The sequence below is a fragment of the Euleptes europaea genome, chromosome 5, assembly GCF_029931775.1.
Source record: "Euleptes europaea isolate rEulEur1 chromosome 5, rEulEur1.hap1, whole genome shotgun sequence".
Classification (NCBI taxonomy): domain Eukaryota; kingdom Metazoa; phylum Chordata; class Lepidosauria; order Squamata; family Sphaerodactylidae; genus Euleptes; species Euleptes europaea.
Window position 1 is genome coordinate 80,940,577 of NC_079316.1, and position 25,038 is coordinate 80,965,614.

Below are 25,038 nucleotides of genomic sequence, written 5' to 3' on the forward strand. Positions count from 1 at the left end.
GTATAAACTGGTGCCATCTCAGTTCAAATGGGTTTGTTCAAATTTTATTGCATGTTTTTATGCTGATATTTATGCTTTATATGGCACTGTATTTTGTATTATATTCATATGCTGGAAGCCGCCCTGAGCCCAGCAGTGCTGTGGAGGGTGGGGTTGGGGTTGCCAGGTCCCTCTTCACCACCGGCAGGAGGTTTTTGGGGCAGAGCCTGGGGAGGGCGGGGTTTGTGGAGGGGAGGGACTTCAATGCCATAGAGTCCAATTGCCAAAGCAGCCATTTTCTCCAGGGGAACTGATCTCTATTGTCTGGAGATCAGTTGTAATAGCAGGAGATCTCCAGCTAGTACCTGGAGGTTGGCAACCCTAGGTGGGGTATAAACTTTATTAACAACAACAGTTTTTGCTCCAGGGAAGCAGGGAGCTTATTAATAATCTATCGGAGGATCTCTAATGGATGCCTGTTGGTCTTCTTGCAGCTGAAGCACCTCAAAGGAAAGCAGGCGAACTGTGTGCTGAGAAAAAAAGGGAATTATTTGCACAAGCTGCTGTGTGGGAAGGCCCTGTCTTGCTTCCTTATTCTCACCCTTTACACACACTCTGCCTTATTAGTACTGTGATTCAGCACCATGAAGCTTCCTCATCCAAATACATTGCTGAAATGCTGTTGGGACGTTTTATTTAGGAAAACATACAACAACCAAAAAAACAACACAAGGAAGCCACTCACTCCAGTGTCCAGCCCCTTTTCATTTAGCAGGGGAATAAGCTTGAAAGGGAGCGATCTGCTTTGCGTGCCCACCAGTTCCTTGAGTGCTAGTGATGCTGTGCCAAGCAACCTGAAAAACACAAAGGGAAGTGTATTACTCAACAGTACATTTAAAGTGTTAGGCCAACATGGTACCCTTCTTTGATCTGTTTCCAGTTAGTGCCTGACATCCACAGAAAACCAAGTTGCATTATTGTTCATTTTATTTTGATGGCAGGTTTCCTACTCAAAGGCAGCTGGAAGTTTGGACCATTGCAGTTCTGAACTGGAAACTTTTATCCACAGTAGCAGGCTGAATTTATGCTGCTGAATGTAAAGATCTTCCATAATGAAACACTCACTGGTACCACACAGGTGTGGAAAAACATGCCCAGCAACAACAGCAGCAGCAAGCAGGACACAAACAGGTGGAGACAGCAACCACACATACCTGTCCCAGCTGCACTTGCTGCTGCCACCCAGCAACTCCAGTTCCTCCTCCATTTTTGTTTGCCAAAGCACAGCACAGTGACAATTTCAGTGGCCCCAAACCCTCCCTTATATCTCCCTTATCCTTTCGCTGCGAAGAAGGAAGAAGAGTTGGTTTTTTTATGTCGACTTTCTCTACCGCTTAAGGAAGACTCAAACTGGCTTACAATCATCTTCCCTTCCCCTCCCCACAACAGATATCCTGGCAGGTGCGGCTGAGAGAGCTCTAAGAGCTGTGACTAGCCCAAGGTCACCCAGCAGGCTTCATGTGGAGGAGTGGGGAAACCTACTCGGTTCACCAGATTAGCGTCCGCTGCTCATGTGGAGGAGTGGGGAATGAAACCCGGTTCTCTCCACCGATTGCATGGACACTGGCACAGCCACCAACACAATTGACTTCTCGGTTTGGTGAGGAGCTCTACCAATGGCATCAGTGTCCAAAAGGCTCATCGACTCTGTGTCTGTCCGGACTTTGAACTGGTGAATGGCCATGGCACCACCGTCTCACCTCCAAGGTGATTGACTCCTACCCAGTGAAGGTGAGACTGACTGGTGGGCTGGGAAAGCCCGGTCTAGTACCACAGGGGATGGGGCCCTGCCATGGCCAGGGGTGCCCCAAGAGTGGAGAGATGGGCTACAGCGCCTCGGTGATGGCCTGTCTGAGGAGAAGCTGAGGAGAAGCCAACAGCGATCTGTCTTGCTGGCGAGCACTCGTCTCCGAACACGGTGGGGTCAGCAACTTAAGCTTTTTCACTGGTTTACCATCCAGCCCTTCATTAGGCCATTTTTTTTGGTCTTTTTTATCATCAGCACCAAGGCGGCTCTCCCCTCCAACACTCCAGCCAGTGCAATTGCAGTAGAAGCCACCAGCACGTGGTGACCGACAGTGTCCTCTCTTTCGCCACAGTGGTGGAGGAAGACTGTGGCTCCAGAGAACGTTCCCAGTCTTTCCTGGCAGGCCTTTGGGGTAAGAAGGGCGCAGGACTTACAGGTGGAGGGAATATGGCCCTCACTGAGGCACATTAAACACTCCTCGCGTTTATCATTTTTTGCCATTTTAGTACCACATAATGCTGGTCAATGACCGTAATAAAGAAGATTGGTTGAGTGCCACATTTCAGGCACTTTTTGAAAAGAGCACCATTTTTTTTTTACTTTTCCATTTTTCTTTTACTTATCCGTTTCCTCAAATATTTCTGACAGAAACCGAGCTGAAGCTAGACGTGTCCTCTCTCCGTGGCGGCAGAAAGAGAACCGAGGGGGGAGAGCATTCCCTCTCCCTGAGCCAGGTGATCTTTTGGGCCGGAAGCTAGCAAACCTTTTTTTTTCCTTGGCTGGTCTGCGCATGCGCAGTCCCATGTGGGACTGCACTGAAGCCGTGATGATGTAACGCCCCCTTTTGCCAGTGTGAACTTGGCACCCGCAAAAAGGGAGGCATAGCCCCAGAAAACTCAGTGGAGGAGTTTCACAGGGGTTTCTAAAATTACATTTTCAGCTTGCTGCACTGAGGCAGGAAGCCGCTCAGGGGGCAGCACGGCTTTGCCATCCCTGGCTCCGTCCCAATTTACCTCCCCCTTAGGACTGCACTGTTAGTTGTAGAAAATAAGAAGTTATACTGTGAGAAAAGAAAAATAATAATAGTACACAGTTTGTCAAACTGAACAATAGGTACACATTTCCAAAGAAGTATTAAACAATGGTTAAGTCAGCCAGATGAAAAAGTATTAGGAACATGATGTAGCCATGAAATTGAACATATTGTTACCTTTAAGAATTAAGGTTATAGAAAGTAAAATCCTGAAAGTTACTGTAAAACAATAAAGAAAGGGTTTGATGTCCACTGACCAGGTAGAGACCTGCATAGTTACTGTATAGAGCTAGGTGAAGACCACCACCTCCTCCCATGAGAGAGTCTAACTTGTCCTCATTCAAATATCTTTTTATTCCTATTAATTACAAAATCATATTAGGTGTCACTTTATTCCTTGGTCTATTAATCATGTGATTTTCAAACTCTCAGATCTTCTGTAGAAACTAACCTAATAGAAAAGTCCGTTCATGAGCCTAATAGTTAGTATCAGAATCATATCAGGTTTACATGTACGAAAAGGTATAGATGTCAGCAAAGAATGAAGTTATGGAAATCTACATCCTTGTCATTCATTGAACTTACTTCTCCAGAGGGAGGGTTTTAAGAAGAAGATATGTAGAGACTAGAGATGGGAAGGCCTGGAAAAAACGGAAAAATTGGAGGGGTGGGGAACAGGTTTTTTTCTGGTTTTTTCCAAAGGCGTTTCTTTCCAGAAAAACACCACCTTTGGAAATGTTTTCTCCGTTTTTTTTTCCAGAAAAAAAACCGCCTTTGGAAAAAAAGAGGGGGGAAACGGAAAAAACCTCTTCCGCCCCATTTTTCTGTTTTTTTCCAGGCCTTCCCATCTCTACTAGAGACTGTGCTAATCCTCACACTAATCACTGATAGTCTAAATAATTAACAATGTGAGTATGGGTGATATGGCCTAAATCAGGAATTACAGCACCCCATCCACACCCTACACTTCTCTAACAGAGGTACCGTCTCCCACTTCAAGTTTGGTGCTAAAGGCCTGGTCGACGCATGCAGCAAAACACTCTGGAAATGAAGCAGTAAAATGCAGAGGTGGTAAAATAGATTGTCCCACTTCAGACTGCAAGTGAGGGATTACATGGTTTCCTCTACATTAATAACTCCCTATATATGGGGAAAGAACAGCCCCATGGTGCAGAGTAGTAAGCTGCAGTACTGAAGTCAAATTCCAGATTTTGCGGGACTTGCGGTGCTCTCCTAAGTAGTCATACCCTTCTAACCTCACCGTAGAATTTGAAAGGAAAGATTTTGGGTCAGCCTTTGGAAGTCCAGAGCTCACCAATAGTGATACAAGTACAGATAATCAGGCATTTTCTCTGATCTAACATTACACTAGCTTTGGATACCACAGCCTTCACATAGTATTGACAGAGAAATTACAGTTTTCTTGGGTTCAATTGAAGGGGTCCAAATAAGCAAAACTATAGGCAATAGAAGCAAAGTATTAATTGATCATGATCCAGGAAAATATCTGTCCCTACAAGAGTTCAAAACACTGACCCCGTTCCTTTGTCCAAAATGAACACTTATAGCAAGTTTCACATCACATGAATATATGAACATGCACCAACAGCTCCATTCCACTATAGACCTTGTAGAGCTATAAATCCAATCCTGGCAAAGCTCTTTGTCCTCCAGGTTTGTTTGCAACACAACTTTGCATAACTTCTACACATTCTGCTTAACTTAAATTTAAGAATGCTCCTACCTTATCTATATGATACATGAGCGTATAGACTGACTACTATAATCTAACATCTATATGCTGACTACTTTAGTCTAAGAAAACAGGATATGTGTTAACGGTGTTGAAGGTTTGTTTGCCCTCTGAGGTGAGGAATGCAGACTTTTGGAGACTTCAACTAAAAGCACAGATAACAGCGCTGGATTATTACTAGGTCAACCGTTCCCCTCCATTTTTTACTTGGCCTTCACAGAAATGGCTACACTATGGCTCATTCACATTTCACCTCTCCTTCAGTATGAACACTCATGCCTGTGGGACCTGGGGATCCCCCGGAATCACAGCTCCTCTCTGGATGACAGAGATCAGTTCCCCTGGAGAAAAGGGATGCTTTGGAGGGTGGACTCTATGGCACTGTACCCCACCGAGGTCTCTGTCCTCCCCAGGCTCCATCCCCAAATCTCAAGGAGTTTCCCAACCTGAATCTGACTGACAACCCTATCCCCCACCCCCCACCGGTGGCTAGGGGAACCTGGCAACCCTATACCCCCGTGTTGGCGAACCTATGGCACGCGTGCCGACTCTGGCACGCGTAGCCCTCTCTGCTGGCACGCGCCCGGCCGCCTCCACTCAGCCCCCGGGGAAGCAGCCTTCCTTCCCCTTCCCTTCCCGGGCTGGAGGCGAGGGGCCGAGGCGCGGCTTTGCCTGGCCCCGCGCCACGGGCGGTCCGCAGCGACTACGGATTGGGGGCGGGGACAGCGGGCGAGCCGGCAGCAGTCGCCCTCAGGGCCCGCCTGCCCGCCCGCCCGCTGCAAAAGGCCCCTGAAGGCCGGGCCGCCACCTGCGGCGCCTCCCCCGCTTGGCCAAGAGGAGCCGCCGCCGCCGCCCCGGTTCTGCCCAGCCGAGCGGCCTGTGAAGCGGAGCCGGGGAGCGGGAGCGGCCCGTGCGGGGGAGGGGGCGTGCTGCGGTGGCGGCCGGCGGGATTTGCGCCCAAGCAGCCCCCGGAGTCTCTGGCCCAGCCTGGGCTCCGCTGCAGCTGCCAGAGAAACGCAGCGGAGCACGGCCCTCTCTGAAGCCGCAGCGTGCAGGAACGCTGCGGCCCCTTTAAATCCCCTCTCGCCATCGGCAAGAGGAGGCGGGAGGGAGGAAGACGCTTCCCCCAAGCCGGGAAGGCGAAGCGTCCCTGCACGCCGCGCGGCACAGGGGTTGAAACCTCTCTCGGCCGCCGCAGAGAGAGAGAGAGGGAGGGAGGGAGGGAGGGAGGGAGGGAGGGGAGGGGAGGGGGGGAAGAAGAGGAAAAAGCCAATCGCTCCCTCCCGGGGCCGGAGCATCCGCGTGGGAGCCGATCAGGTGGAGGACTTTTGTGGACTTGGGCGGGGGGGGGAGAGGTGGGAAAGCTGAAGCCCGGTCGCAGGGAGCCGGCTGTGTGTGAAGGCTTTTCTCTCTTTTCTTCCTGTTTCAGTCACTCTCCTATTCTTTCTCTCCTCTTTCCCCTTCTCTTTCCCCGTCTCTTTCCCCGTCTCTTTCCCCTTCTCTTTCTCCTTCCCCTTCTCTTTCTCCTTCCCCTTCTCTTTCTCCTTCCCCTTCTCTTTCTCTTTCCCCTTCTCTTTCTCTTTCCCCTTCTCTTTCTCTTTCTTTCCCCTTCTCTTTCTTTCCCCTTCTCTTTCTCTTTCCCCTTCTCTTTCTCCTTCCCCTTCCCCTTCTCTTTCTTTCCCCTTCTCTTTCTTTCCCCTTCTCTTTCCCCTTCTCTTTCTCTTTCCCCTTCTCTTTCTCTTTCCCCTTCCCCTTCTCTTTCTCCTTCCCCTTCCCCTTCCCTTTCTCTTTCCCCTTCTCTTTCTCTTTCCCCTTCTCTTTCTCTTTCCCCTTCTCTCTCTCTCTCTCTCTCTCTTTCCCCTTCTCTCTCTCTCTCTCTCTCTTTCCCCTTCTCTCTCTCTTTCCCTCTCTCTCTCTCTTTCCCCTTCTCTCTCTCTCTTTCCCCTTCTCTCTCTCTCTTTCCCCTTCTCTCTCTCTCTTTCCCTCTCTTTCCCTCTCTCTCCCTCCCTCCCCCCTCTCCCTCCCTCCCCCCTCCCCCTCCCCCCTCTCTCTCCTTTCCATGCTTCCTTTCTGCCTTCTTTCTGTCCTTCATTCTTTCCTTCCTTCCTTCTTTCTGTCCTTCATTCCTTCCTTCCTTCTATCTGTCCTCCTTTCTTCCCTTCCTTCTTCCTTTCCGTCCTTCTTTCCTTCCTTCTTTCTGTCCTTCATTCCTTCCTTCCTTCTTTCCTTACTTCTTTCTGTCCTTCCTTCTTTCCTTCTTTCTGTCCTTCCTTCTTTCCTTCTTTCTTTCCTTCCTTCCTTCTTTCCTTCCTTGCAGATCGACCGCAGGCTGCAAGCTGCGCCCCCCTGGCACCTTGGTTGCCTGGGCCCACCGCTGGCTGCCTTCCCACCTGGGAGGAGGGGGAAGACCTGGGGGAGCTGAGACACCCTCCAAGCCTTCTCTGCATACCCTCCCCTAAGGTTGCCAACCTCCAGGTGGTGGCTGGAGATCTCCTGCTATTACAACTGATCTCCAGCCAATAGAGATCAGTTCCCCTGGAGAAAATGGCCACTTTGGCCATTGGGCTCTATGGCTGTGCAGTCTTCCTCCCCAAACCCCGCCCTCCTCAGGCTTCACCCCCAAAACCTCCCGCCAGTGGTGAAGAGGACCTGTCAACCCTAGCTTCCCCCCACACACACACACACCAGGAGATCTACGCCCGGTATGGCCCCCGAACGATGTTATAAATATGCAAATGGCCCTTGGCAGAAAAAAGGTTCCCCACCCCTGTTCTAAACTAAAACCTCAGTATTCAGGTTAAATTGCCGCATTGGCACTTGGCGATAAATAAGTGGGTTTTGGGTTGCAGTTTGGGCACTCGGTCTCTAAAAGGTTCGCCATCACTGCTATACCCCATCAAAAGCCCTGGCACACTAACAAGACTTGTAGCACCTCCTGGAGATCTCCAATGAGGGGGCTCAACTCACCTCTCCAGGGATCCCATTCCACAGAGCAGGAGTCCCGATGGAAAAGGTCCAGGCTTTGGTCAACACCAGGAAGGCAACTCATGGGAACAGCCAGCAGGTGGCAGTCTGATGACTGTACTTGGCCCACAGGAACATCTGGGAGGATACGCTCCTTCAGACATGGGAGCCCCCAAGCTATGAAGGGCTTTCAAGGTTATAACCAGTACCTTGACAGAGATGTTCTGCCAGGCATATGGTTGAGACAGTGACAGTTTCTTCAATAAATTGGCCTCATTCCCTTCCCCCCCCTGTTTTGCTTGCTTTAATTTGCAAAAACTTTTAATTTCTGCCCTCTTTGCCTTGCTTTAATTTGCTATCTTTGGGCCCTACAATCTATAATAGGCTCCTCATCCTTAAATTGTAATGCAATTTTTTTGTGGCAGTAGGTATAAATTGGATGGCTATTTTAACCTGCTGTATGAGTTGTAAATTTATATTTTATTATACTGTAGGTATATATTGTTGGAAGCCGCCCTGAACCCATCTTAGGATGGTACAGGGCAGGGTATAAATTGAATAAAATAAAGTCAGAATCAAACTGGCAGCCATTGTAGCTGTTTCCAAATGAGCAATGTGTGTTCCCATCGAAGAGCCCCTGCCAATAATCAGGCTGCTGCATTCTGGGCCAGCTAGCAGTTTCCGGGTTGTCTTCAAGGGCAGCTCAAAGAGGAGTGCATTACAGTAATCCAACTGTGAAGGTACAAAAGCATGGATCAGCACAGCGAGACTGGATGAATCTAAAAAAAGAAGAGATCCACCGCTAAAACCGGCTTTTCAAACAGCAAGGCTGGGTCCATGAGCACCCCACAAGCTCGTAACCTGCTTTTTGGTGAGCAGAGCCCAGTTGATCAGCTGCATGAAATGAAGGCTTCAGACATTTCTGTATAGCACTTCCTCTTTCCTGCTGCTTCCATTTTTGGACAAGACTTGAATGCGCAAATTTCCACCCAGCGCTTATCACTCCACAGCGTATGAGGATGTGGGGAGGGTAAGTGCAAGGAATCTTCTGGCTACACCCTGGATTTAACTGACTCATCACATTATGGCTTAGTGTGGGTTTATCATTTGCCCTCCTTCCCAGACTCCAATTGCAGAACAGAAACCTTGATCCACTAGATATAATTACAGTCATTCACACTACGCTTTGCTAAAGACCATATATTGGGTCCTCTCCTAGTTTTATTCTCACAACAACTCTGGTCATTTATGCATGGTCGCTTTAACCTCCTTTATTCCCTGTTTCAGCCAGGATCAAATTTTTCAGTACGCACGCTATTTTATTCCTTGGAAGCTCAACACTGTTTCAATGCAAAACGAACCCAGCTTATCCCATCCCTCTTCTGGCCTGAATTAAACCGTTCATCCTGGCTCATTCCGGAGTCACAGAGCGTGCATACTGCATTAGGGGGGGAAAGAGAAGATTGGCTTCTCTCTCAGCCCATCACGCAGCATGGAGGCGTGGATTCAAGTGCTTCCTGCTTCCTCTGAGCTCTTTCTGAGCAAAAGAAAGGCTTTTTAAAAATGAGGCTTGGATTTCTCCCCCCCCCCCTTTCCTTCAGATAGTTCAGTTTTTTTGTTTTTTGCTCTTAAAATGCTTTTTTATGCGGCAGTTGGGTTTGGGGGGAAGGAAATCTTCTCTTACGGGGAGCACTGCAAGGTAAGCCAATTACAGAGCAGCATTTAAAGGGGTGGGACTTGATTTGAGCTTGGGAGACTGCTTTTCTGTATTCATGGTTCAATGAGCACACAGTTTCGTCCCTGATCATTCAAGCCTATGCATACAGTTTCCCCCAACCCGGGTTACTTTAATGTGCAATGAACCCTGGTCCAAGCAGGGAGATCCAGCCCATGCATAAAAGACCTCTGTGAAATGGGCTAGCCTGAGAAGAGTGTCTGCTCCAAAGACACTCAGTGGCCAGATCTCTTCTGCCAAAATCTTGCATGCTGCATTACACTACACTGGCGCCTGATTCATAGATAGGAATAGTTTGCCCTTCACTATTATGGATTTTTCTTTTATTTTTTATATATGTCATAACAGTGATACCACTGTACAATCCAGAAGGATAGCCACAGCACCAACACCCATTAAGAAGCAGTGGAGGGGGGGAATTACCCTCAGTGCTCACATAAAATTCTAGCTGCAAGCGGCACTCACAATGTTCTTTGCACAAGATTTCCATTTGCATAGGATTTCCTGACGGTCAAATTTGAATTGTGGCAACCTATAACGATATGTGACTACAGGTTACCTATCCCTTATCCGGACTGCTTGGGACCAGAAGTGGTCCATATTTCGGATCTTTCTGTATTTTGGAATATTTTGGAATATCAAGTCCCCAGCCTGAGTGAAGCAGCTTCTAGCAGCTTTTAGGATGCGTGCCAGTGGAAGGAAAAAATGGCTTCCCTTTTTTTTCCTCCCCACCTTTTTTTTCCTCCCCACCCTGACTCCTCTGTTTCCAGAACACGGGGGTCGGGGAGCTGCGCTTTCTCCCTCTGGCTGGCCTGGCCATCTCTCTTTATCTCTCGCAGATAAGTGGGTTCCCAGGGCCAAAGTTCGGAGAGGCTGGGCGGCATGGATGTGCCTGCATGCCGGCTCAAAAGGTCTGTTTTTCGGATCAGTCTGGATTAGGGCTGCCAACTCCAAGTACTAGCTGGAGATCTCCTGCTATTACAACTGATCTCCAGCCGATAGAAATAAGATCCCCTGGAGAAAATGGCACCTTTGGCAATTGGACTCTATGGCCTTGAAGTCCCTCCCCTCCCCAAACCCCGTCCTCCTCAGTCTCCGCCCCAAAAACCTCCCACCTGTGGCAAAGTGGGACCTGGCAACCCTAGTCTGGATATCAGATGTCCGGATAAGGGATACTCAACCTGTATATCAATTGTCTACTGCTGTTGGGCAACAGCTTTTCCTTTTGCCTTGTGCATCACCAAAACAAATCTATCACACCAAAAGCATTCATATGAACAGTGACAATGTAGCAATGTAGAGCCAGCATGGTATAGTGGTTAAGAGCAGTGGACTCTAATCTGGCGAAGCGGGTTCGATTCCCCACTCCTCCACATGAGTGGCGGACTCTAATCTGGCGAACCGGGTTCGATTCCCGGCTCATACACCTGCAGCCAGCTGGGTGACCTTGGGCTAGTCACAGTTCTCTCTGAACTCTCTCAGCCCTCATCTACCTCACAAGGTGTCTGTGGCGGGGGGGAGGGAAGGCGATTGTAAGCCGGTTTGATTCTCCTTAAAAGGTAGAGAAAATCGGCATATAAAAACCAACTCTTCTTCTTCTCTCTGCTAGGATGAAAATGCAAAGAATTGAAACTGGCCCTTCTGTTATGTATTCATAGCAATGCCACACAAGCCACTTGGTTCTCTGAACTATGCTAATAAGGATACAGGCTATTCCTATAGAAAGCAAATGGCTTCCCCCCACTTCCATATGTGGTTTCAAACATCATATCAGGATGTAACATGTTTTGTATACAGGATAGAGAACTAGAAATTGTTTGAACAGTTCTGTTTACAAATCTGAGGCTGCAATCCTAATGGACACCCACCTGGCAGCAAGTCCTACTAAACACAGATGCATTTACTTTCTTCGAACTAAGCATGTAGAGGATCGGGCTGCATGAGAGTTTCAGAAATGTGCTGCAAATGTACATTCCTTACTGTGGAGTAATGGCTGTTTACTTAAATAAGGGGACTGGCCTACCAATTTGCTCTCTCACTGCTAGGTTACCAACCCGTCAGTGCCTGGAAAAAATGCGCAACACTGTCAGCTTCTCCTCCTACACAAAGAATACAATCGCTTGACTCAAACTTTGGTGAAACTGGCTTCCTGCAATATGAAAATCTACTGTGCAGAAATGGAACATGTCCCCCCATTATTACGATTCTTTTGTATTTAAAAAAAAAAATCCAAAGGGGGGAAAAAACTTTAACAAAATGGGAAACTTCAAAGAGTAAAGCCAACATAACAGAAAGCAGATGGCTTCTCTCATCCAGACTTCTTACACGGGAAAACCTAGTCATGCAGTTAGTCACATGGCACGGGTCTACTGTTCTTTTTTACTGAATGTTAACATTATGCAGTTGTGGGTTTTCAAAAGTGCTTTTCCACTGAGCTTGTGTTTTGCCGCCGCGGCAGTTATGCCTTAAGCCTTGTCTGGTCTTAAATCCGATAAGGCTTCTACAAGTCAGAGCAAGTTTCAAGAAATGGAAAAATACACACTGTTCATGTTCGCTTCAAGTACAGGGACATGCCACAGCCGTGAGTCGTTCGTTGGCGGTGCACAGCTGTAAGGAATTTTTTTTTTTACTGAGTTTATTCCCTTAAGAGCATAAGTCAGTTAAGCCGAAAAGCTGGTAGAAGCAGGAACAGCGTTTTCTCTGCTGGGAACGGAACCCCATCTATTTGTGTTGCTTTGATCAGAAATATTACCTGGCATTTACAAATAAAGGGTACAATCTACTGCTTACACCTCTGGGCATCCACTTCTATTCGTCCAATGTAAAGGAGCTACTTCATTAAAAAAAAAATAACACCACAGCACATACTTTTATTACATCTGGAAATTTAATCTTATTCCTGACGCCTGTCCTACCGTGTGGAAAGGTCTACTTCAGAGGTAATTCCCAGTCCTGGAGACTGGTATGGAAGAGATCAGGAATGTGTCACATGCCTCTCTCCCTCCTCTCTCAGTGCAATACAACCCCTCTCCTCTTGCTGAACAAATCACAGATGGCTGTTCACGTATGAACTACGCAGCAAGACATCCATCACTTGTACTTTTATTCAGCAAGAATGAATACCAGCTGAAGAATCAGTTGCAGGAGTGAGTACATGAAGCTGCCTTATACTGAGCCAGACCAAATGTCTGCCTAGGTCAGTATTGTCTAATCTGACTTGGCAGCCCACCTGATCATTTTCACTGGAGATGATGTGGATTGAACTGGGGACCTTCTGCATGCAAAGCAGATGCTCTATCACTGACCCACAGCACCTCCCCACAGTCAGCGACTATCAGAAGCACTGGCTGTGGATCTATTAACTGAAAAGAGTTACTACAAGAGATTATATGACACCCATTAAATGGCAGTGCGTTTGGGCTATTCTGAATAATCTCATATACTTGATATACTGAATAGTCTGATGTACAATATCTGAATAGTCGTGGATATACTTGTTAATACGCCACAGTGGTTGTAACTACTGACTACAAACACCGTGTTACTTGGTCATACATAAACTCCTGAGAGCATTATAACTAAAGCTGCCAATTTTTTTATACCCGTTCCAGCTCCTGTACCTTTAACGGCAGTTTAAACTGTAGATATTCATTGGTTATTAGTTCCACATTGTGTACACCTACTGATTTCCACATATCAACCTGCTGTTAAACTCACAAGAGCATGCCAGGATGCTTTTTGGAAGTGGATGCCAACCCTAGTTACAACCAGTGCCGCATGTGGTTGTACATGAGTGGCCTACGGGGCAGCAACAAAGCACTTTCCCCAGGAAGTCTTCTTTGTTCGCTCATTATTTGTACTTAAAATGAATAATTGGGTGCTACTCGGAATAAATCTTTATGCCCTGCCTTTCCTCCTTTAGAACAAGGCCTGATGATAATTATATGAAATATAATCACAACTGATGCTGCAAACAGCCTATAAATCAGGGGTGGGGAACCTTCTGCCAAGGGCCATTTGGATATTTATAACATCATTCGCGGACCATACAAAATTATCAACTTAGAACTCACCCCCACGCATTCTGGCTCTGCCCCCTTAAATCCCTCTGTTGTTGCCACTTCCGCCCCCAGCCCTCTTGTAGTACAGAGGGAATACGTTTCTCCACGGCCCAGGTGGGAAAGGGTTAACACAGTTTCTTGGGCGGTCCTAGCAGCTCCATAGCTAATGATTTTTCTGCAAGGGGGGGGGAAGGTTCCTTTTCTCGTCAAAACAAACTCAAATCTGCCTTGAATAGAGGCTATTCCTGTCCATGGGAGGGGGCAGATCGCCAGTCTTAGATCCTTCTGAGCTAGAGATCTGCCAGGACCCACAAAGGGCCAGACCAAATGATTTCGTGGGCCTGATACGGCCCCCGGGCCTGACGTTCCCCACCCTTGCTATAAATGGATAGAGCCGGTGTAGACAAAAACGAGACCCGACTGAAATCCTGGCTTAGATACCAGACTTAAACTGCTTGAATGTTCAGATAAAAAGTTATTTACTTAAAAAAAAATTCATGTTACTCCTGGCCAGGGATATTTATCAATTTCTTTCACAGCTGGCGTTGCCTCCTAAGGAGATTTCGGCACCACTGAAATCTCGGCCCGACACAAAAAAACCGTGCAACCCTCATAGGATAGCACGGGAGATACACCACCTAAAAGGGCTATAAAAGGGCCACCTAAAAGGTGGCCTATCTCGGCAAAAAGGGGGAGCGTTCCCGAGCCGAAACGGCTCAGGAGACCAACTAACATCGGCCCCGCAACCTGGCCGGCGCCATAATGCCCCGGGAACGCCGCAGTGGCCTGTGCTGATGACCGGATGCCGGCGGGAGGCTCCGGCGGCATCTGGGCCCAGCGCCGCGGCACCGGCGCCCAGGGACCGGCGCCCGGGCGTGCACAATGGCGCTGGGGCCACTAAAGCCGGCATGCACCTTCTGGGCACCGGCGTTGTGGGCCCTTGCGCAGGCGGAGGCCTTTGTCGGCCTCCAAAGGCCTTGGGTCGGACCGCCAGCACAGCTCAGGAATGGGCTGTAAGACTGCAATCTTCATGGCAATAAGAGCTGTAACTAGGGTTGCCAACCTTCAGGTAGTAGCTGGAGATCTCCTTCTATTACAACTGATCTCCAGCCAATAGAGATCAGTTCACCTGGAGAAAAGGGCCACTTTGGCCATTGGGCCCTATGGCATTGAAGTCCCTCCCCAAACCCCGCCCCCTCAGGCTCCGCCCCTAAAACCTCCCGCCGGTGGCAAAGAGGGACCTGGCAACCGTAGTTGTAACAATGGGGGGAAATCACACAATACAAACAACTATGATCCTAGTAGCATTGTTTTTATGCATATCTCCACAACAGAGGACAATTTGCCACAATATGTGCTTGGTAGCAATCCTGCACACTGAAGCTTACAATTTTCACGCACATGACGCTTCCATATACTGAGTCAGATGATTAGCCTATCTATGTCAGTACTAACTGGATGCATCTTTCCAAGGTCCCTGGAAGAGGAGGTCTTTCACTTCAATTACTACCTGAACCTTTTAACTGGAGATGCTGGGGATTGATTCTAGTCCCTTATGCACACAAAGAAGATGCTCTACCGCTAAGCCGCAGGCCCACCAAATAGGGTGGGCCATTTTCACCAGATATATAAGTTGGACTTGTATGAAGAGAACATCTATTTAATATATATATCATCATTACCCAAAATAATAGCCTGATAACTATCTGGGGAAGGCTTTTAGCTGACCCAGCTATGATCCTGACCCAAAAACTGCTGAAGAAGTTTCCCAGCCCCTTCCCATTTTTATCCAAGCTTTTTGGGGAGCTTACATAAGTTTAGCAGCTCCTTTTGCCCGTTTGCCAGGCCCTATGCCTTCTGTGAGGGAGGGAAGGCAACATGGTCTTGTCAGATCTCAGAAGCTAAGCAGGGTCAGAACTTGGAAGGGAGACCTCCAAGGAAGACTCTGCAGAGGAAGGCAATGGCAAACCACCTTTGATTCTTAATTGCCTTGGTGGCCCCTTGCTGGGGTCGCCTTTTACAATTTACCTCCCGCAAAAGCCACTTAAGCTTCCGCAGAAACACAAAAGTGTCATTTTGTCTACACTTCTCAGTTCTCTCCCCTAATCCATTCGTACTACACCTTCAGAGCATCTTCCTCCCACGTAGGGTTGCCAGGTCCCTCTTCACAACCGGAGATTTTTGGGGCGGAGCCTGAGGAGGGTGGGGTTTGGGGAGGGGAGGGACTTCAAGGCCATAGAGTCCAATTGCCCAAGCAGCCATTTCCTCCAGGTGAACTGATCTCTATCGGCTGGAGATCAGTTGTAATAGCAGGAGATCTCCAGCTAGTACTTGGCAGCCCTAATCCAGACTGATCCGAAAAACAGACCTTTTGAGCCAGCATGCAGGCACATCCATGCCGCCCGGCCTCTCCGGACTTTGGCCCTGGGAACCCACTTACTTGCGAGAGAATTAGCAGGAGATCTCCTGCTACTACCTGGCAGTTGGCATCCCTACTCCGTCACCTTCAACGTAACACTCTTATAGCGCAAGTCCTCTAGTGTAGTTTGCCACTAACCAGGAAGTGTGAGAGGCAATCAGAGCATACAAAGAGAAGAGGAACAGAGAGTGTAGACACCCTAGGGGTTGCTCACATGAAAATAAAAATGGCATTCCACGTGAACTGACTAACTGCTGGGATGCTAAATAAGGAAGCAGAAATATATTTCCAGCACAGCTCTTATCTTCCCATAGTGCACACAGTTTAAAAATACTGATGAAAAGACAGTTGAAGTAGAAAGAATAGCTAGCAGTGAAGGAATCCTGCACGATATTTGATGCTTAAAAAACCCTCGTTCTGGGGACAGAGTACCGCATCTTTTCCAGTGCTACCAGACTACTTAGAATTCTTAACCATTCCAACCTTTCAAAGACTTTTCTTCTTGGCCAGACACAATGCCTTGCCCCTCAATGAATTAACTGGCAGATTCCAAGATAGCCCAGTCGAACAGAGAGTCTGCCCGTGTGGAAAGGCAAAGACAGTAGCACTTACCCATATTCTTCTATAAGATCTTCTCTTATAACTCCATTGATTTCATACTTTCCTGTTTGTTCTCGTGACTAACATTTAATCTATCAGCTGTCTGGTAAAGATAAGGCTGTTACTCTATCTGTAGTTTATTATTTAACAGCCACTGTGATGAAACGCCGAAAGTTATAAGCAAGTTATGCCTAGATGCTTATTTGCATACAGGCGCTCTTTTTGCACTGGAACTGGATCTGGAAAATATACTTAGCTAATGCTATCATACAAACTGAGTGCAAAATTATTTGATGCTATTGTTAAAAGTCACTTTTTTTGTTAAAGTGAAAATAAATGTACTAATTTTTTTTTAACGAACAACGTACTTGTTTTGTCCTATGGTTTCAAAGTCTTTCACGACAATCAGCAGGGATGATGATATATCCAGAGGTATTCCTTTCAAATCAAACTCAAGTATCTGTGCAGAGAAAATCAGATTATCAGCTATTAAAACGGAAACAATTGATAAGCAACTAAAAAAAAATTTAATGGATCAACTTTTTAAACATCTGTTTAAATCTGTAAAACAGAGGTGCTCCGCCAGGCTTATGGTTGAGGACAGCGATGGGAATATTGGAAGAGCCGGCCTCCCCTCCCTCCCTCCCTTCTCTGCAAAAAGGCTGCAGCAAGAAGTGGGAATTGTCAGAAATTCCCTCCTCTGTTTTGCACAATCTTGTCCATAAATGGGTGTTTAAGGAACACTGGTATAAGAGGGAAGGTTTTTCTGTACATTTTTCTCCTTTAGCGCCATATTCCATGCCATTCCCAAGGGGCAACTGGCCCTCAGGAATGGCTTTTGAGGAGGTGCAAGATGCTGCCGCAGGAAGGGGGATCCGGGGCGTAGGTGGGAGCACTTCCCAAAATAAGGTGTCTGTAGAGTGGCAGTTTTGGGGAATCCTTCTCACTGAAATAACTGACAAAATTCTCTTGACTTCAGCAAGGCAGAAATGTGCCTCAGTTGACAGACATCGGTTGATGCCTTCCTGCACTCGACACAGCTCACTTCATTTCATGCTTGTTTCTAGACATCTCTTTGAATGCAGAGCATTTCACTTTCCGGGTTCTCAAAGCAGCTGTTGTGGAATGCAGGGGGAAAGAGAAAGTGCAAATGCCCCTTTCTCCTTCTCTTTTGAAACAAAACTTGCATATCCCCTGATAAAGTGAAATGTATAAGCCATCTCCACATGCAGACACTTCAGCAAGACACACAGAAGTTCTGGTCATCAGAAGCATGGGGAACTGAAGCATGTGGCACTTGTGGGTTTTCTGTTAAACTGTGGAACTCCCTGCCCCAGGATGTGGTGATGGCTGCCAACTTGAAAGGCTTTAAGAGGGGAGTGGACATGTTCATGGAAGACAGGGCTACCCATGGCTACTAGTCAAAATGAATACTAGTCAGGATGCAAACTCATTCTCTCCAGTATTAGAGGAGCATGCCTATTATATTAGGTGCTGGGGAACACAGGCAGGAGGCTGCTGCAGACATCTTGTTTCTAGACTTCCTAGAGGGACTTGGTTGGCCACTGTGGGAACAGACTGCTGGACTTGATGGGCCTTGGTCTGATCCAGCATGGCTTTTCTTATGTTCTCTCATTCCCTACTCTATATGTCCAGAGTCACTCAGAGATTTTCAGTGGGGCAAGAGGGTTAACATTTGCACACATGCCATATCATTCACTGTGGAAGCAAAAATAAGAGAAAGTCACCTCATTCCACACAGGGTTGAGTTCACTGTCGATTGACTTTGTTTTCTTTTTTTCATCTACAAGTAAACAAAATTGGATTACCATGTGAAAAACAGAAATTTATCAGGTATAATATATTAAAATGTTAATTATTTCAGATGCAACCAAGTGAATACCTAACCACAAGGCCAAATTGATTTACCCAATTGTTGGTGACAGCATTTTATATACAATCGTATTTCATAAAGTGTGCTGTAAATCTACCTTTGAATACGGACATACAAATACTGTGACTAGTAATTTACACAGACATTGATTACTTAGAGGGCTTGTGTGGTGTACTGTTTAGAATGCTGAATCTAACCTACCTTACAGGATTATTGTGAGGATAAAATGGAAGAGGAGAATTATGCGAGCCACTTTGGGTCCACATTAGGGAGAAAGGTGAGGTATAAACAAAGTAAAAGAAATAAATCAGTGATGTACATTTTTTAATATTCATATTCATTTCAAAAACTTTGCTTATTTTTGTTATGTCTGTTGTTCATTATATTAACTTTTGTTTCTGTAAGTATAAATGGGAAACACATTTCTGACTGTATCTTTGCCCATTATATTCTGCTGTATTTAGAAGACCCCCTTCTGAAGACAAGTGTGATCTGGTACAGATGGTACTTAGGCCTTCTCATCTTTAACTCCGACTAAGTGGGAAAAGCTAGAAAACACAAAATGTTCTATCTTTCCACAAACTGTGTAAGACAGATCTTTTGAGGATGACTTTTCTGTAAGTTGGCTTGCTGGTTCGAATATTGTTTTATAGATGCTTTGTTGTTATTTAATGGATTTAAATGTTTTTGAGATCCATCTTGAGTTACCTTGAGAAAAATGGACTAGAGCCAGCGTCGTGCAGTGGTTAAGGTGTTGGACTAGGATCTGGGAAACCAGGTTCAAATCCCCACTAACGCCATGGAAGCTTGCTGGGAGACCTTGGGTCAGTCACACACTCTCAGCCCTGACCCTGGTTAGTATTTGGATGGGAGACCTCCAAGGAATAGCAGCATCATGACACAGAGAGAGGCAGGTAATAGCAAACCACCTCTGAACATCTCTTTCCTTGAAAACCCTGCAGGATCACCATAGGTCAGCTGTGAGATGATGGCAAATAAAAAAATATTCTTTGCTTTTCATCTAACCTTAATTAATCAGAAACTGTATTCTTCACCCACTGGATTCTCATGGCCAAATCTCATCACACATATAGGAGAAAATGCCCCTGGCATTATGGGCAATGAAGCAAAGCATGTTTCTGGCTGTAACATATTTGTCTTCTAGTCTCATTTGAATAAGATTCTCAGGGTATGTACCCCTCACCCAAGGGACAACTCCTGATGGAAGAAATCATCCCAATTTTACGGGCAATTAAGCCAAAGACAGGCAGCAGGATCTAGTGGGTGATATCTGGCAACCCTAGATCCAGGTCAGTGAAAAACATCAGTCTAGGAATAAAGTAAAACAAACAATCACATCCCCAAGAGACAGAACAAATTGGTCCTTTGGATGTGACTTTATTACAATTTGGAGCTGAAACAAGAGTTTTATCATTGTATCATCAAACACACTTCATAATTCTGGAGAGCTTCATTCTCTGCGTTCACTACTACCACTGTTAAAAGTTTTTAAAAGCCTATCATCTTGATCTCCAGGAATGTATGTAGTTAACTAAAACATTCCTTTTTTGTGTGGATATGTAAATCTAATACATACTCTTGTTGCATAAGTCTCCAGTAATAACACCCCAAATCAAAATAATTATATCCAAAATTGCACTGAACCTCTAAGGAACTTTTAGATGGATTTCAGTGGATTCATTAGGAGATGGACATAAACAGACATACTTCTGTGTCTCTCGACCCTTCTCCTTCTGAGCAATGTGTGAGTCAGTCTGCACAGTTATAATGCCTCTAGTTCTTTCTGCTGGATGTAGCAGGGAGGTGCTGACTGTTTACCCCTTGAGCAGAAAGCAGGGAACTGACTCATGTTACAGGAATTAACTTTTTTTTAAAAATGGTCTGTGCAGGATACTGACTCAAGCCAGACACAAAGGACAGCAAATTTACAATGGGCAAAGGAAAAACCCTCTTCAAATCAAATAACCTTTTAAATCTTGTCGCTTTAACCTGTGTGTGACATTGAAATGCACTGGTACAACACCTGGCATTGGTACAAACTTACCGGATACAATAGAACAGTTTGATGGGCAAAAGGATAGAAATCCACAGTCTGACTTGCTCAACTCCCCCTACTGCTGCAGCCCCAAATGCCTCCCAAATGGCTGCTCCTGGGGTCTGCTGGCCACAAGAGGCCCTCCTTCAGCCATGCTTTCTTACTCCTTTCTGACAGTCTTGAACTGCAATAATATTCTTTGAGCAACGAAAGCTAAGGATGCACGCTTAAGCCTTCTTCCTTCAAAGGGGTTTACTGAAATTATGAGAATTCACTTCTAAGTAAACTCAATTCTACGTGCAACTCCTTTTGAAACCGTTACAGTCCAGAGACAGCTCTGTGTGGATGGCCCAGGCTAGCCGGATCTCATCAGACCTCAGGAGCTAAGCAGGGTGAGCACTGGTTAGTACTTGGATGGGAGACCACCAAGGAATACTAGCGGAGGGCAGTGGCAAACCACCTCTGTTAGTCTCTTGCCTTGAAAACCCAACTGGGTCGCAGAAGAAGAAGAGTTGGTTTTTATATGTCGACTTTCTCCACCACTTAAGGAAGACTCAAACCGGCTTGCAAGCACCTTCCCTTCTCCTCCCCACAACAGACATCTTGTGAGGTAGGTGGGGCTGAGAGAGCTCTAAAAGAGCTGTGACTAGCCCAAGGTCACCCAGCTGGCTTCATGAGTAGGAGTGGGGAAACCAACCCGGTTCACCAGATAAGCGTCCACCGCTCATGTGGAGGAGTGGGGAATCAAACCCAGTTCTCCAGATCAGAGTCCACGGCTCCAAACCACTGCTCTTAACTACTACACCACGCTGGCTCTCAGCTGCACCTTGATGGCATTGTACACACACATGGGCAATAGTTATGAACAAGGCTGAACCAACCAAATTTCATTCTGGGGATTGACAGCACAATCCTATAAAGAGCTACTTCAGTCTAAACCATTAATATCAATGGGTTTAGACTGAAGTGACTCTGCCCAGGATTGCACTATAACAGTGCAATGCTAAGCAAAGCTACACAGATGGTTGATGGGCTTAGAAAGGTGTGACTCTGTTTAGGATTGTATTGCAGTTCTGGTTGCTGCTGCCATTCCACCCAAGGCAGGTGATGGGTCTTGGATATTCATAGCAGGATTTTGCTCTGTGTACCAATGGAGAGCCAATGTAGTGTAGTGGTTAAGAGCAGCAGACTCTAATTGGGTGAACTGGGTTAGTTTTCCCACTCCTACACATGAAGCCAGCTGGGTGTCCTTGAGCTAGTCACAGTTCTCTTTTAGAGTTCTCCCAGCCACACCTACCTCATAGGGTGTCTGGTGTGGGGAGGGGAAGGAAATGAGATTGTAAACTGGTTTGATTCCCCTTAAAAGGTAGAGAAAATCAGCATATAAAAACCAACTCTTCTTCTTCTTCTTCTTCTTCCAACCCACCATATATTTTTTCGTTCTGTGTTATATGAGCCATCCTGTGTTAACATTTAGGCAAGACTTTGTGGAAAGTGAAACCTTTGAATGATCCAAAGGCAAAGCAAAGATCGTTAAATATTATTTGAGGGACTGCCTCCTTCTGTATATCCCTGAGCACCAACTGTGGGTTGTCAGACAGCCATTTCTTCGCTATGCTACCACTTAGGGTCAGCCCATCAGGCATTGACTGGAGCCCGGGCCTTTTCCATCGTGTCTTCTGTTTTGTGGAATGGGCTGTCTGACGGGGAAGGCTATGAGTCCTGTTCGTTTGCCAAAGCTTTTAAGGGGATTTTGAATGACAGGCATCTTTTAAGGAGGGAGAGATTTGGCATTGGTTATTTTATTTTATCAACAGATGTTTTTTTTTTTAACCGTTATTGTAAGCCACCTTGAACCTCGAGGAGAGGCGGGGTGTAAAAGTTTCACTAAATAAAATAAAGAATAAATCAACAAAAGAGAGATCCATTAATAAAAATGTCAAACACTGTGGTGCCAGCTGTCACTGAAACAACGTTATTTTAATCTGCATAGATAATCAGATCTTCAGCAGCAAATCAGAAGCCCCGGTGGGCCAGAACCCCTCTTGACCCCACCCACTCTCTAAAAACATTCGCTGGGCATCAAGAAAGACATTGGCAGGCTCTACGCCGAGGACCTCTGCTCTATTAGATGAAAGAAAATCACTAGTAGTGACTGAGGCATTGCTTTGACTTTTGTGTCATTCAGCTTAATCTACCAAACTTCAGCCGTGTTTACTCAGAGGTCAAAACTAAGCCCACAGCCTGGGGACTTTTACCCGGCTTTGCTGAAGCACAGGAGCGACACACTGTTTATATTTCTCTCATTGTTATAACAATTAATCAAAAACAAACTCAGTGTACAAATACTCTGATGTAAAAAGTGACCAAACATAAATTCAGCCGTATCAATGCCGTTTTCAGTTTGCAAATAATGATAGTGCTCTATCCTTGGGTGCACCTATTTTTAGCACACAAACTCTTGTATGCTGCTGCAAGTTAACATGAGGGATTGTACCAAATACAGTAAGGAGTCTGATACTCTGATTGGGGGGGGGGGGTTCTCTCTCAAATGGATATAGAACTCATTTATTTCAGTGGGAGAATTATGTACAATGCTTAAATTTCTCACATTTAAATCAATGACATCTTCAACCCACATCACACAGGACTGAAGTTTTAAAAATGCTTGGCATTGGCAGGATTGTGCCCAGGATTTTTTTCTCAATACAAATGTCACTGGATACTGCCCTAGCATAACTATTTGCCTGCTGGATTTCCCTTGAACTAACACAACAGCTAGGGATGTGTGGATCCTTTAGAATTGCTGCTGCCCCGTCATGATAAACTACTATAATTATTATTATCATCTCTCCTGGAAACTTTTGCTCTTTGGCCTGTATCTTTTTCATTCCATGTGTTGGTGGTATTTTATCATCTTTAGCTCTGTTTTGCTTGTGTTTTAATTCTGTAAGACACTGCAATGGCCTCTTGCTGAACATGCTTAATTGTCCCAATTCAAAATAAATATATATATTTTTAAAGTTGCTAGAGGTCTTTTCAAAGCCTTCATGAATTTATATCGTACTCCCCCCCTTTTGTTTTAAAATATACCGCTCATAAAAGTATTTTGGAATATGAGCTGTCAAGGCTGAAAAATGCCAAGGCTCTCCAGAGCTTCTATTCCAAAAATACTGAAGGCAGCTCCACTCGATACCCAGAGGTATCAGAGCACTAGTTGTTTTTCATGTGTGGATAAGTCAGTGGTAGAGGTGAAATCCCGATCTCTGTGCTGAGGGAGCTGGTGGTATCACCCTGTGGGAGGGCTGTTGACCCTTTTGGCTACTACTTCTAGCCTGCTATTACAACAGGGAATGTCAAGGAGGAATTTCACTCAAGTATTAGCAGGCATCATGGTTTCAATACTTGGCCAGCCAGAGATATCCAGGGAAGGTCATGATCAGAGCAGACCTGTGATAGCCCTTGACTTAGGGTTCCCAGCTCCGGGTTGAGAAATACCTGGAGATTTTGGGGGTGGAGCCTGAGGAGGGTAGGGTTTGGAAAGGGGAGGGGCTTCAGTGCCATAGAGTCCAAAGCGGCAATTTTCTCCAGGGGAACTGATCTCTGTCACCTGAACATCAGTTGTAATATCAAGAGATCTCCAGTAACCAAGTGGAGGCTGGCACCCTACCTTGACTGCTATTTACCCTTGGCATCTGGCAATCAGAAGTACTGTTTACTGCCCCTACATATTCCATTCCACTGAGATTTATCCTGCATGCTTGCTTCTGGTAGCATGTTCCCTTGCTTTCTGAATTTGCATCCCGGGCCATGACGTTTTGCTTGTACTGGAGTTACTTCTACTCACACTTACTTTTGGCTCTGATCCTAGAAACACCACCCACATCCCAATCCCACAGAGGCACTAGAATCACTGCTTTGCTTTTCCACTGCCTAGAAAGCTGCTGCTGTTGGAAACTTTCAGTTAATCATTTGACAAAAATAGACTGATTCATAAGTTACATTTTTTACCCTTCTTTTAACCCCCACCCCACCCTGGCCAGTAAACTGATTCAAATATGCATATGGTAAATTGGCACCCTGGCTGATTCACCATGAGGCCACAATTCCTGCATTCCAGTAATTTTTACAGGGTTTTCTTGGGACTCTGGACTCAAATTCTGACATTCCCTGAACGAACCAATCTCTTTGAGTTGCATCCATTTTAAGTTCCGTAACTTAAGATTTATGAAGAAAAATAATAGCAATTCTATAAATGATGTGTTCCAAATACAGTGAAGTATGTTCATCTACTAAAGAAACTTAGTGAGCCATTCTTCCTACCTACATGCCAGAAGCACTCCTGGAAAGATCCTACTGCAGTGATTTGGTTGTGTTTCCTATATCAGCTTGCCTACTGAGGGAATACTTCCACATTAGTAGGGTTGCCAGGTCCCTCTTCACCACCGGTGGAGGTTTCTGGGGTGGAGCCTGAGGAGAGTGGGGCTTGGGGAGGGACTTCAATGCCATAGAGTCCAATTTGTAAAGGGGCCATTTTATCCAGGTGAACTAATCTCTGTCGGCTGGAGATCAGCTGTAATAGCAGATCTCCAGCTTGTACATGGAGTTTGGCAACCTGCATGTTGCAAAGTATTCTGTGCATGTTCCATTCACACCTAGGATGCACCCAGTACTCTACTAGGGCTGCATGCTGCAGAGGAAGATCTTTCAGGGAAGCTTTCCCATCACAACTGATCT

The 25,038-nt window shown here is 46.1% G+C and overlaps 2 protein-coding genes across 3 annotated transcripts in view; one reads left to right on the forward strand and one right to left on the reverse strand.

Annotated features, from left to right (window-relative positions):
* Positions 1–25,038, reverse strand: part of MYOF (myoferlin) — a 121,186-nt gene that overhangs the window by 94,455 nt on the left and 1,693 nt on the right. For both annotated transcript variants that reach the window (XM_056850039.1, XM_056850038.1), the window contains exons 2-4: positions 18,100–18,155; positions 16,720–16,811; positions 725–833 (exon numbers count right to left, since the gene is read on the reverse strand). In XM_056850039.1, coding sequence (XP_056706017.1) covers positions 725–833; positions 16,720–16,811; positions 18,100–18,155 — 257 coding nt within the window. The remainder of the gene's footprint in view (positions 1–724; positions 834–16,719; positions 16,812–18,099; positions 18,156–25,038) is intronic.
* The window catches only part of LGI1 (leucine rich glioma inactivated 1), a 290,579-nt gene that overhangs the window by 24,556 nt on the left and 240,985 nt on the right, over positions 1–25,038 (forward strand). The gene's annotated exons all lie outside the window — the stretch shown is intronic.